Source organism: Typopeltis vanoorti, chromosome 6 (assembly GCF_054136105.1).
Source record: "Typopeltis vanoorti isolate ZY-2024b chromosome 6, IOZ_Tvanoo_1.0, whole genome shotgun sequence".
NCBI lineage: Eukaryota > Metazoa > Arthropoda > Arachnida > Uropygi > Thelyphonidae > Typopeltis > Typopeltis vanoorti.
Genome location: NC_143554.1, coordinates 125,704,953 through 125,718,199, shown reverse-complemented (window position 1 = coordinate 125,718,199; position 13,247 = coordinate 125,704,953). Strand labels below are relative to the sequence as shown.

Sequence of the window (13,247 nt, the reverse complement as noted above, 5' to 3'; positions counted from 1 at the left end):
CAAAATTTCTTTTGAGCATGGAAATTTCAAGAATTTTTCTGTGATTCATTAGTCTCATATTATATTACAGTTAATAATATTTCTATGGATATGGATCAGTCTAAAAATATATAATAAAAGGTAGACATTGTGGCATGCAGTAACCCCACCCTCACATAAGTATCCATGTCCTGAAGGTAAGCACACTGTGCAGAAGCAACATTAACTAAGATATCGGTCATCCATAACACTTGCTCTATTGAATCCGCTATTTCATGCACATAGTTTACCTTTAGTCGCTAGAGTTGTCACTTGGTGTCTGCTACTTGTGCTACCTCTAGTGGTCAATGTAAATCTCAATAGTGCCAAACTGGAAGTTGTGGATAGTGTCTCCAACCAGCCAATTACTAAAGTCATAAAAAATTCTTTTGAAATTGTAATTTCCTAAAATTTAAAAAATTATTAAATTGCAGTGAAAGAACTTTAAAAACTGAAAATAATCAGTAATTAAAGTATTAATTGATGTCACACTCTTTTTGGGGGGGAGGAATAACAATCTGGTAAGATGCAATATATAATATATAACATAAAATCAAATCATTTCCTTAGAAAATATTGAATTTTTCTGATTAGAAACAGAATGATCTATATTAAAAATCATTTTAAAATATTCATAAATGTATTGAATAGAAAGCAACCAATTACTGATTTATCTCATGATTTCAAAATGTGGGCAGCACAAATATTATTACATGAAATTATTAAACTCACAAAATGGCAAAAACTGTGAAAATCTTAAAAGCAAAATGTTAGTATTTTTTGCATTTTCTTTCTTTCATTCCTCCCCCCCCCTAATTTATGTTATGACATTTGGGATGGGGTAAGGATCTATAATGCCATGACAGAGAGAGAGAGAGAGAGAGGGGGGGGGGATTACACAGTTTTCAGAAAAAGTGTGATATCATTTAAAGAAAATCCCATAAATAGCACAGAAATCAAAATTGTTCTGTGCTATTTCTGAAAATCAAAACCTATGTTGCACAATGGGTTATTAGTGACAACTAACAATAATTCTGATTTTTTTTTTTTTACTACAGAAATATAACTATTTATTTACATATAAACACTCCTGATAGATTTATGATAGGTTTATCCTTGAAATTTATACATTTCCAATAGCTATACTAGCATTTGTTCCACCAAAACCAAATGAATTAGTTAAAGCAATTCGTCTCTTATACTCTAATGACCAGTTTTGAAATTTCCCAGGTACAAAATTTAAATTGAAGTCTTCATCTGGATGATTCAGATTAGCAGTTGGAGGGATCAAGCTTGTATAACAAGCCATAACAGTAAAAATTGCTTCAATACTTCCAGCAGCTCCCAACAGATGACCAGTAGCACCTTTTGTAGAGGAAACTGCAATTTTGGAGGAATGATCATTAAATAATTTACGTATAGCTTTCACCTCAGCAGCATCACCAAGTGGAGTTGAAGTGGCATGAGCATTAATGTAACCAACCTCAGAAGGCTGCAATTTTGAATCATGCAATGCTGATTTCATGCATAAATAAGCACCTCCTCCATCTTCTCTAGGAGAAGTTATATGATATGCATCACCTGAAAGTCCGTATCCTAAAATTTCTGCATATATTGTGGCTCCTCTTTTCTGGGCATGATCCAAGGATTCTAATACAAGGATTCCTGCGCCTTCTCCCATTACAAATCCATCTCTCTTTTTATCAAAAGGGCGTGATGATTCTGAAGGACTATCATTAAAATTTGTGGAAAGTGCTCTCATCCTCGAAAATCCAGCAATTGAAAGAGGACATATTACAGCTTCTGTTCCCCCGCAAACCATCACTGATGCATCACCTTTCACTATGAAATTAAATGCATCCCCGATTGCATGAGCACCTGTGGTACATGCAGTAGAAACTGCATGATTAGGACCTTGGAATTGATGACGGATGCTTATGTTGCCTGCTGCCATATTAACCAGAATGCGTGGCACAAAATATGGACTCACTTTTTTATAGCCTTTCGAAGAAAGCACATTCCCTGTAGCAACAATATCGTTCAAGTCTACCATTCCCATACCTAGAGCAACTCCTGTATTTTCTTTATCTTTCTGTGATTGGGGATGCCAGTTGGCATCATCTAAAGCTTCTTGACATGCTATCAGACTATATACAGTTGCCAGTGATAATGATCTGATATCGTATTGTTTAGAGTGCAAGTCAAGATCCAAGTGACCTTGCATATTTCCTTTAGGAACAAAGGCTGCCACCTTACATGGGATGTTTTCATAATCATTACTAGTCAAAGAAGTAATTGCTGTTTTTCCTTGTAATAACCTAGCCCAAACATACTGCACGCCAACACCCAAGGGACACACTACTCCCAATCCGGTCACAACTACTCTTCTCTTACTACATGTACTTGCCTGCAAATCTGATATACTTCTAGTGCTTGATATTTTGGGCCAGTAGAGAGAGATCTGCAATTAAAAATTAACAATGAACAATTTATAATAAAAAAAAAAATAATTTTGGTATGATCAGTGTTTGAAATTGAAGTAAGATACTTTACCTATATGGATTTCTTGCCATAAATTTCTTGATATCTATCCTCAAGGACTGTAAAGAAAATACAGATTTCTGTAAATGGTAAATACTGATAAAGTCATGAGAAATAGTTTAAGTTTTATCCACTAGGAAAAAAGTGGTTTAGCATCCTACTTCACTTCAAACACTGCATATATATGAGAGTAAAACTTGGGAGGAATTGAATATGCAAATTTTGAAATTTTAGATTTTAGATGTATTCAACTCCTCCCAAGTTTTACCTATATGTGTGTCATACATATTATATATATTATAAAGTTTTTATTTCAAAATAATATTGCATGCCTTGCTGTAATTTGTAACACTCAAATTGTGAGTGTTACATTTTCTGAAAACTGCAACAGCTACTGAAACTATGTAAAAATATAGGTTAATGATCGGTTACTGGTTTATATATGAACAAGGAAGTACACCTCACTTTTATATATATATATATATATATATATAAATAAAAGTATATATATATATATATATATATATATATATATATAAAATAAGGGGAACAAAATTGTTGCTTTGCTCGAGTCTGTTCGCCCCAAAATTGTTGGTATAAGTGAGACATGGTTAGATGACGATGATATCCTGACAGGAATAGAGATGAATGGATATGATATTTTTTGTGAAGATAGACAGGGAAGAAAGGGAGGAGGAGTACTGTTAATGGTAGCAGATGAGTTGTGCCCATCTAAGGTGGAATTGCAAGGTGCAAATAGTGGTCACGGTTTTGAGGCCGTATGGTGTGAGGTAGAAGTCAACAGGAGGAAATATTTAGTTGGGTGTTGCTATAGACCTGGTAATATGGAGGGTAATGAGAAGGAAATGTATAGCAAATTGGCCTAGCTAGCAAGAAACAAGTTATCATTATGGGCGACTTTAATTATGGTGATATAGACTGGAAGCAAGAGACTGCATCTGGGGGTAAAGAAAATGAATTTTTGGAGTTTTTGAAAGATAATTACCTTAGGCAGTACGTAACGGAGGGTACACGAGGATCAAGAGTATTGGATTTGATCATCTCATCAGATGATGTTATTATAAATGAGGTGTCAAATCTTCCACCAGTTGGTGAGAGTGACCACGAGGTGATCACGTGCAGGGTGACCAGTCATTCGAAGACGTCTGTTAGAAAGGGATATATGTGGAATTATAAGACTGGTAATTACAAAAAGCTCAAGAAACAGCTTGCGATAATAAATTGGAAAGAGGAACTGGATGGAAAGGATATCAATGCTGCTTGGGCCATACTCAAGAACTATTTGGTGGAGGCACAATATCAGAGTGTATTCCAAGGGTCAAGAGGGTAAACAGAGTGGGTGTAAAATGGATGAATCAAGAGATAAGGTATGCAATATGGAAGAAGGTATTATGGAAGAAACACAAAATGAGTATATATAACAACCAGTTGCATGAGAAGTACAAAGAGCAGGCGAGGAAGGTGACTAGCTTGATAAGGGTAGCAAAAATGCAGTATGAGCAGCAGTTAGCTAAAGCAGCCAAAAAAAATCCTAAGGAGTTTTTTCGATATGTCACCAGTAGAAGAAAGAATGATTATGGTAGAATGGGATTGATTGGTGAAAATGAAGGAATGATAACCGCTGCGGAGGATATAGTTGAGATATTTAATGAGCAATTTCTAAAAGGTATTTCAAATTGCATTATTGACAAAATGCAATTTGCAGAAATTGGTGAATAGAAGGAGGAGGGGGGATATGATTGAGACATATAAGCTGTTGAGTGGTTATTACCAGATTAACGTCAGGGAGGTTTTGCACAGAATGGGTGAGGATAGCAGGAGAATAAGAAGTCATTCCTCGAAGCTGTATAAGGAGGGTGTGAGCAAGGGAATGAGGAGCAGGTTTTTTGCATGGAGAGTGGTGAGTGATTGGAATGCTTTGCCCGAGAGTGTGGTGTGTGCAGAGACAGTGAATATATTTAAGGCACAGTATGATAAATTGTGTGTATAACAGTGGACCTCCCACAATGAGTCTTTGACGCCATGGAGATTTTTATAATAATAATAATAATAATAATAAGTATATATATATATATATATATATATATATATATTCTTTTATTGTAATACAGAAATATTTATTATTCAAACCTCCATGGAGGCCTGAATAATAATAATAAATGATAATAATAAAGCAAAATAACAAAATGCTTAAACATTTAACAACATATATATATATATATATATATATATATATATATATATAAAGGAGTATTCTAAACAGCAATCCACATTTTCGCTAAAATGGTAGATAAAAGTTTAAACAAGTTCGATACTTCAAAAACTAAAGTGCTAAGTTGTTTTGAACTGGTACAAAAGTAAGAAATCGTTTGTTACCAATTTTTTGAAACAGAAAGGATAAGTGATCATCTGAACTTATATCTATGAAATTAATACCATAATAATAGCTTTTAGGATGGTGATGATGGGGGGCAGTTTGGATCTATAAGAATGAGCTTTTCTTAAAGCGCAACAGACTGGGGAATAACTGAGGTTCTAACAAGGTCAGCGATGGTACGCTCCAATTTTATTAAATTTTCTTCGTATCGCTGCTTATGCGACTAATAACAGCTTCATCTTAAAACGAAAAATGCACAAGAATATACCTTCGCATGCCCACGTCTTAAGATTTCCAACATTTTCAAATTTAACTGTTTTACACTCTTCTTTTCACTGATGCTAAAAATTCACATAATTTTTTTGGAATCATCCACTAAAAGAAATAATTTTTATTTCGACAACAGTTATATTTTATAGACATAAAAATTAGGGGATAAAATTCGTAAATCGTGACATCAAAGACGAACTACCACGTGATTTCATAAATTTTAGCTGAAGACCAATACAACAGTTCAACCGAAGTTAATGTTAGTTTTCTGCATAACTTAATGCATGTTTATATACTATACTAAAAATATTAAAAATGCTCGATGCTTGGTTACGACAAGGAAATTTATCGCGGCCATTCTCTTTCTTTCGTTTGGTTGATAGTTTACTTCCTAAACCGGACCTGACGCAATCTTACGCGAAAGAAACAGGAAACTCTCCAAAACGTGGAAGATCAGATATTCAAAATTCATTTACAGTGTTGCTTCCTTTGTTCATATGTCTTAAATTTTGTTTTAACATATAACAGTAGGAAGGGCTAAAAATATGCTTACGTAACCGCTTCTAAATTATTAATGCAAAAAATAACATTAAAAATAGATGGGAGACAAAAGTTGATAAATGAGAGAGAGAGAGAGTGACAAAACGTCGAGAGGATGAAAGAATAAGGGGGCGAGAGGAAACTGAAGATGGCGTGAGAGTGAGTAAGAAAAAGAGAAATGAGGGAAATACATAAAACCGGGAGAGTGATTTAGAGTAGGGAGGGTCTACAATTCCTAAAGAGGCTCGCCTAGTGGAACAATAAAGAGGTGATTTTGGTGATTAAGAGAGGACATAATAGGGAATAGATAATCATGATGGTTGGAAACATGATCTGAGAGGTAGTGTTAATCGGGTGGCTAAGGATTTTAGAACAATGTTAGAGATCATTAAGCAGAAACGTGTCAAAGGAAAGATAGTGAATGTACTGTCTCTTTTTGATGACTCTGAGTTAAGTAGAAGAGCGGTAATAATGAATGATATGATTGCAAAAATGTGTAGGAAGAGAGGTCTGCAATATGCTGATGTTTGGAATGCGTTGATGGAAAAAGAGAAAGATACAAGAAATGAGTTGAATGTGAACATGGAAGATCATAAGCGTTTGAAGAGGTTGCTGTTCTCTGAACAAGTGGAAGTATTCATACAGTGGTAGGTGCAGACGATAGCAAGGTGACAGACAGATGCAATAGTTACTGAGTGACCACTTTTCGAAAGGATTTCACCCAAGCGATGTGTCTGATATAGCAATGAAGTAAATGAGAATTGAAGTTAATTTTGAATTTTTCAGAATTTCAATGCAAATACCACTATAGGTTTGGATGGGATATTTATTATTATTATTATTACATCATATCCCCCCAAGGAGTCCAAAGACTCATCGAGGGAAGGCACCTACTCTACAACTTTCTGTCTCCACCACTCAATCCACCAACTACAGCAAACAGAATCATCTACACCAACTCCACTACTACCATTAGTATTTTCACAGGCAATCACAAACATCTATGCCCATGGTGGGATTCAAACCCTCAGCCTTTTGGCTGGAGAACAGATACACTAACTACTATGCCAACAAGATATCAGCTTGTGTATTACAGAAATATTCAATGGAACTGTCAGTGCCTCTCACAAAGCTGTTTAACTTATTCTCAGCTCTGGTATGGTCCCAAGGGAGTGGAGGAAGGGTAAATAGTTCCTTTACATAAAAAATATGCTATAAATTATAGAATAATCTATCTGGGGATTAGTAGTAAAAGTATTAAAAAGTTGGTTAAAGAGAGAATTCGGGAATGAATGGGTGGATAAGAATATGATACTCAATGAGCGGCAGTATGGGTTGGTTAAAGGTCAGTCTTGCCTTACTAATTTATTAACTTTTAACAATAGAGTGACAGCTGAATTGGATTAAGGAACCACTACACAAAGATTCTGCTGGATTTTGCTAAAGCAGGATATCTCATGGAATACTTTTGCACAAATTGGAATGAATATGTAATTGATTATGTGGATTTGAGAGTAACTGATGGTCAGATACCAAAAAGTAATGTACAGAGGAGCAGAATCCAGGAGAAAGCAAGTGACAAGTGGTGTACTTTAAGTCTTAAGTCTTTATTGTTTAATTTGTACATAAATGATATAGGATGTGGCTTGAAGGGAGATATTCAGCTGTTTGCTAATGATGCAAAGTTTGATAGCATAGTAGTTAATTAAGGCTTGTATACACAGCTTGCAGGATGATTTAAATAATCTGGCAGTGTGGGCAATGTGGAAAATGCATTTTGCAATTAAAAGATTACCAGCTATGTATACCACATTGATGGAGCTGTCCTCCAGGAAATCGATGATTCTAAGGAGCTTGGGGTATTGGTAGATAGAGAGCTGAAGTTCAGAGAGGATTACTTGTTTATCGAAGGACATGCTAACATGCATAGATAGTGAAGTACTTCTTCTTTCTAGAACGTTGATACATTCACATTTGAATTACTGTGCTTAGATCTGGTCGCCTGGATGTATTAGGGATAAGAAAGTGGTGAAGATTCAGAAGCGAGTGACTATGTTCGTGAATGGCTTGTATAATTCCCCTTTGATGATTGATTGAAAGTTTGTGGGTTTCAAAGGTAGAAAAGAAGAGATATGTTAGAAACATTTCAGTTACTAAAAGCGTTTTATACGATTAATGCAATGGAAATATTTCACCAATTGGCTAAATTTGCAAAACAAGAGGTCATCCATGGAATTTTAATAAGGGTGTGGTTAAAATGTTTTTTTTTTTTTTTTTTTTGAGTATGGCGAGCGAGTAGAATGTGCTGCCAGAGTCAATTGTGAGAGTTTCGTTTCGTCAGTTCAAGGAGAGATAGATGTTATGTGAATAGTTTAGGTCTCATGCAATAAGTTTCCATACTCCATGGAGGAGCCCGTTTGATAACAATAATTAATCCACTAATGTCTTTTATTACCCAAAGGGAATAGGCAATGTGGTTTTAGTTATAAATTTGGGAGATTGAGGAGAAGTCAATCTCCACTCTGAACTAATCAGAGATAGCTGGGTCAAAATATCAGCTATCAGTGATATACTTAGGTGAAGAGAGTACGGCAGACACTTATCGCCGTCTCGTCGTCCATAACATCCTTTACTACTGTGTGAAGTAATGTGGGTTCTACGGTGGATTTTCTTGAGTTTTGGGATGAAAAATCCGAATTTCCAGGAGAAAAAACATCCAGTCTTAGGAGACTAGTATCCAGGGCCGACGGAAGCTGGCATACGGGCGCCGCTACGAAGGGGGCGCCGCCGCAGGGGCACGGTTCATAAGTTCATTTTTAAGAAACAAAATTTTTATCATAAAAACAAAAAATTCTTAGAATGATCAATATTAAAATAAATAAGTCCGGATACACCGAATAAAAATTGTATATTGCCGCCTCTTTGATCAGCCGGCTGTTTACAATTTTGCAGCGAGAGGGCTAAATGCTTGCCTGCAGAATGTTGTGTCTACTGCAGTCTATCTAAAGTAAAACGGTGAACGGTTTTTATGCGCAGAAACGAATTATCGTACAAAACATTTGTTGCTAGTTAACGTGATATGGTACGCATCTCAGTTGGCTACTGACAGTAGCGCAGTGTGGACTATTATTTCGTCTCTGTGTCGTGTTGAGTAATATGGTACGCATCTCAGTAGGCTATTCACAGTGCGGACTTTTATTTCGTCTCTGTGTCGTGTCGTGTAATAATTTCTTGTGGGTATAAAATAGAAATGAAATCAAAAATTAAAAAAAAGTTATCCGGTGCACGTCATGCTGCAAAAGAAGCAGATATTAAGAAACAAACTGGGCTCTTAATAAATTTGTTAAAATATTCAAATATTCTGATGCAAATTGTTACCAACTCGATACATCAGAAATCCGAGTTGAAGAACCGTGCACATCATCCAGTTTTCATGAAAGCACTATTGAAACTATTGAACACGATAACAAGACGCATGATTTAAGTGAAAAAGTTAGGAGAAGATTTAGTTGTAGTTGACCACGAAACTAACACATTGTTAATATCTGTAAATTTAGAACCAGGTGAATGGGGAAATATTGATGAAAAATTACGAGTTGTTTTAATTGAAATGGGGCCTGTTCAAACGAAAAATATAACATATCCCAGAGATTCATATGGTCGTAAATTTGGTGACACGTATTATAATAGAAAAATGGAAAACGGGGAGCTCGTGCCAAGAACATGGCTCATTTATTTCGAAACTTTAAATTCTGTTTTTTGATTTTGTTGCAAACTTTTCGCACCTACTGAATCAATTGGTATTGTAGAAGGTTATAACGATTGGAGAAATGTAAGTACAACTTTGCATAGACATGAGACTAGTTTAACTCACATGAAAAGTTTCTTAAAATGGAAGGAACTTGATAAAGATTTAAAAAACAACACTACTATTGATTGCCAGACTCAAAGCATGTATGAAATGGAAAAGAAACATTGGACGAATGTTTTAGAACGCTTGATTGAAATTACAAAATTCCTTGGTAGCCAAAATTTAGCTTTTCGCAGATCATCTGATAAATTATATGAAAGGAATAACGGCAATTTTTTAAAATTAGTCGAACTGTTTGCGACTAATTTCAACATGATTATGGAAAATAATCATGTTGAAAGGGCCCTACAACAAAACAATAGAGTACACTATTTGAGTAAAGACAGTCAAAATGAAATATTGGAAACTTTAAGTAACGCAATCAGGGATACAATTTTATTTTCAATTCGAAAATCTAAATTTTATTCCATAATTTTAGACTTCACACCTAATGCAAGTAAAACAGAACAAATGACCATTATTATTCGGTTTGTTTCCTCTGACAATGGAATTCTCAAGATCAGGGAAAACGTTTTAGGTTTTGCAGATATATCAGATTCCACAGTTATGTGCAACAATAATGGAACATTTCCATTGAAGACATTCGAGGTCAAGGGCATGACAATGGAACAAATATGAAAAGGAAAAAATATGGACTCGAAAATTTGCTTTTGAACAAAAATCCTCGAGCTTTTTCTTAAAAAGTGTGTGCTGCTCATACTCTAAATGTAATCATTAACGATGCAGCCAAAGTGAATACAGATACAATTAGTTTATTTGCAATTATTCAAGAAATATACAATTTCTTTTCATTCTCTTACAAACGTAGGGCAATCCTTTTAAAGTTCGTAAAAACATTAACATTGAAACAGCCATCAGAAACGCGATGGGAAAATAAAATTAATGCAATCCGCCCTCTACGATATCAGTTAGGAGAAATTTACCATGCACTTTTTGAAATTTTAAATAATGAAAATTTTAATAAAGAAACTCAGCATGAAGCACAAACATTATGTGCTAAAATAAAGGACTACAAATTTATTTGCTCTCTTATAACTTGGCATGATTTACTTAAGAGAATAAACCTTGTGAATAAAATGCTTCAAGACAAAAATATGAACATTACACTTGCTTTAGAATCTATCGAAAACTTAAAAATATTCTTACAAGAGTATCGATCAGATACAAATTTTAAAGAAGTACTAAAAACGGCAAAAGAACTGAGGGAAGAGGTGAATGGAGAACAAGAATTTAAAACTGGTACGGAAATTCGACGACGATAGAAGACACGACAATTTGACTACGAGCATCACGACCAAACGCCACAATTGCCAGATGATAAATTTAAAGTGAATATTGTTTTATACACTTCTAGATGTAGCAATGTGTTCGTTAATGGAACGTTTTGAACAGCCAAAAACATATTAGGAATATTTCCATTTCTTGTATAGGTTACTACAACTTAATAACGAAGTTTTACGAAAAAATTGTGACGTTTTAGAAATTCTCTTTAAAGACGGCGACAATAAAGACGTAAATGCAATATAACTATATGGCGAGTTATGTGCTTTCCGGGATATTTTTCGGAAGGATAATTTAAATATTCAAAACCCTTTCGATATTCTTAATTTTATTGTGTCCAATAAGTTATCTTTCCCTAACTGTTTAATTGCTTTAAGAATACTATTAACCTTACCTGTTAGTGTAGCGAGCGGTGAACGTTCCTTTTCCAAGTTGAAATTGATTAAAACCTACTTTAGAACAAGTATGCCAAAAAAAGCTTGTTAGTTTGTATTGAAAATGGTATATGTGCTGAATTAGACGTTGAGACCATTATTTCTAATTTTGTAAATATGAAATTAAAAACCCTAAAATTTAAATAAAAAAATTTCAAGTACATTTATGTAATTTATTTTTATTTTCTGTTATTCTATAAAGATGTTATTTTTTGAATACTTATATTAAATGTTCTAATCATTTCTGAATTATTTTCTTATTTTCTCATCTATCTTGAGTTTCTTTTATTTTCCTAAAAGATAGTTCCACTTATAAAAATTATTAAAAAATTTTTACAAGTTACTAAGAATTTAGTAACTTGTAAAATGCAAGAATTTTTTAAACTTTTTAAATTTATTTAGTTCAAATAAATTTTAACTTTAATTAAAATTCATTTTAATTTTGTTAGCGATTCGGGTCGGTGAGAAGGCTATAATCCCTGTATCATTATATTCAACGATTAAAGTGAAGTGGTTTTATCAAATTTTATTATTATTATTATTATTATTATTATTTAACGGTGTCTCCATGGAGTCAAAAGACTCATCGCGGGAGACCCGACATTGACACACTAACCATTATTTACACAATACCTGTCATACCTCTCCTTAAATTCATTCACGGTTAAAGCATTCACAACCAGTTCTGGCAAAGCATTCCACCCATTCACAACCCTCCAAGTAAAAAATCTAGTCCTAACACCCTTGTTAACCACACTCTTACACAATCTCCAGGGATGGCCCCTCGTTCTCTCACATCCTGCATTGGTCTTAAGAATATCATCAGTATCAATCCTGTAAAATCCCTTTAACAATTTAAATACCTCTATCATATCTCCTCTCCTACGTCTATCAGCTAGTTTTTGGAGCCCACAGATCATCAATCTATCCTCATAGGGAACATCCCACAGACCTGCAACAATCTTTGTAACCCGCCTCTGAATCCTCTCTACCACTTCCGCATCACCAAGAAATCCTGGCGACCAGATCTGTGCACAATAGTCCAAATGCGGCCTTATTAATGCCTTATAGAGTGGAATAATAACTTCCCTATCCCTGCTAGTTAGTGTGTTCCTCAACAATCATGTAATTTGATGTGATGTTTTGGCAATCTTAGCAATATGCCCTTTAAACTTAAGTTCTCTGTCCACAATAACTCCCAAGTCTCTTGTCTCATCAACTTCCTGCAGTTCAGTTCCGTTAATATAGTAAACAGCATGCGATGTCATCCTCCCGAAGTGCATCACCTTACACTTAGCCACGTTGAACTGACAGCCATTTACCTCAGTCCATAGCGTCAGCCTATTTAAGTCATCCTGTAAAATATCCACATCATTTGAATTGATTATCGCTCTTCCCAATTTTGCATCATCAGCAAACAAGTGGATATTTCCATTCAAGGTATTTCCAATATCATTGATGTACAAATTAAACAATAGAGGACCAAGAACTGAGCCCTGAGGTACACCACTAGTCACTTGCCTTTTCCTGGACTCAGCTCCTCCGTAAACCACTCTTTGATATCTGTCCGCCAGCCATCCTTTAATCCAAATCACCATCTTCGGATCCAAACCCATTTGCTCTAATTTATGTAACAGAGTTCCATGTGGAATCCTGTCAAAAGCCTTTGCAAAGTCAAGCAGTATCACTGAGTAAGGATTTCCTTTATCCAACTCCACTGTTACTTTATTATAGAACGTAAGCAAATTACTTAGGCAAGACCTACCTTTCACAAAACCATGTTGCCCCTTATAAAGTATCATATTGCTGTCCACCCAGTCCTGAATTCTAATTTTAACTAATTTCTCCAAAATCTTAACCACCACTCCAGATATATTGATTGGTCTATAATTTG

The 13,247-nt window shown here is 34.8% G+C and overlaps 1 protein-coding gene across 3 annotated transcripts; it reads right to left on the bottom strand.

Moving 5' to 3' along the window:
• Positions 1–263: 263 nt before the first annotated feature.
• Positions 264–5,573, bottom strand: LOC150105912 (3-oxoacyl-[acyl-carrier-protein] synthase, mitochondrial). 3 transcript variants are annotated; one of them, XR_016548408.1, is made up of 3 exons: positions 5,226–5,573; positions 2,572–2,618; positions 264–386 (listed from the first exon to the last, which is right to left on the bottom strand). XR_016548408.1 is itself a non-coding variant. In XM_090393677.1 (3 exons), the coding sequence occupies exon 3, from the start codon at positions 2,240–2,242 to the stop codon at positions 1,142–1,144; it is 1,101 nt and encodes a 366-aa protein (XP_090249803.1). In that variant the 5' UTR covers positions 2,243–2,479; positions 2,572–2,618; positions 5,226–5,573; the 3' UTR covers positions 1,112–1,141. The 3 variants fall into 3 exon arrangements, 2 of the variants coding, with proteins under 2 accessions (XP_090249803.1, XP_090249802.1); XM_090393677.1 differs by lacking the exon at positions 264–386 and adding an exon at positions 1,112–2,479; XM_090393676.1 differs by lacking the exons at positions 264–386; positions 2,572–2,618 and adding an exon at positions 1,112–2,479.
• Positions 5,574–13,247: the final 7,674 nt, after the last annotated feature.

Bases quoted from the DNA above. Each gene is read 5' to 3' on its own strand.
- LOC150105912 (XM_090393676.1), bottom strand. From the start codon at position 5,258: ATGTTGGAAATCTTAAGACGTGGGCATGCGAAG. The intron at 2,480-5,225 runs GTATATTCTTGT...TTTTAATTGCAG, and splicing joins TAAGACGTGGGCATGCGAAG to ATCTCTCTCTACTGGCCCAA.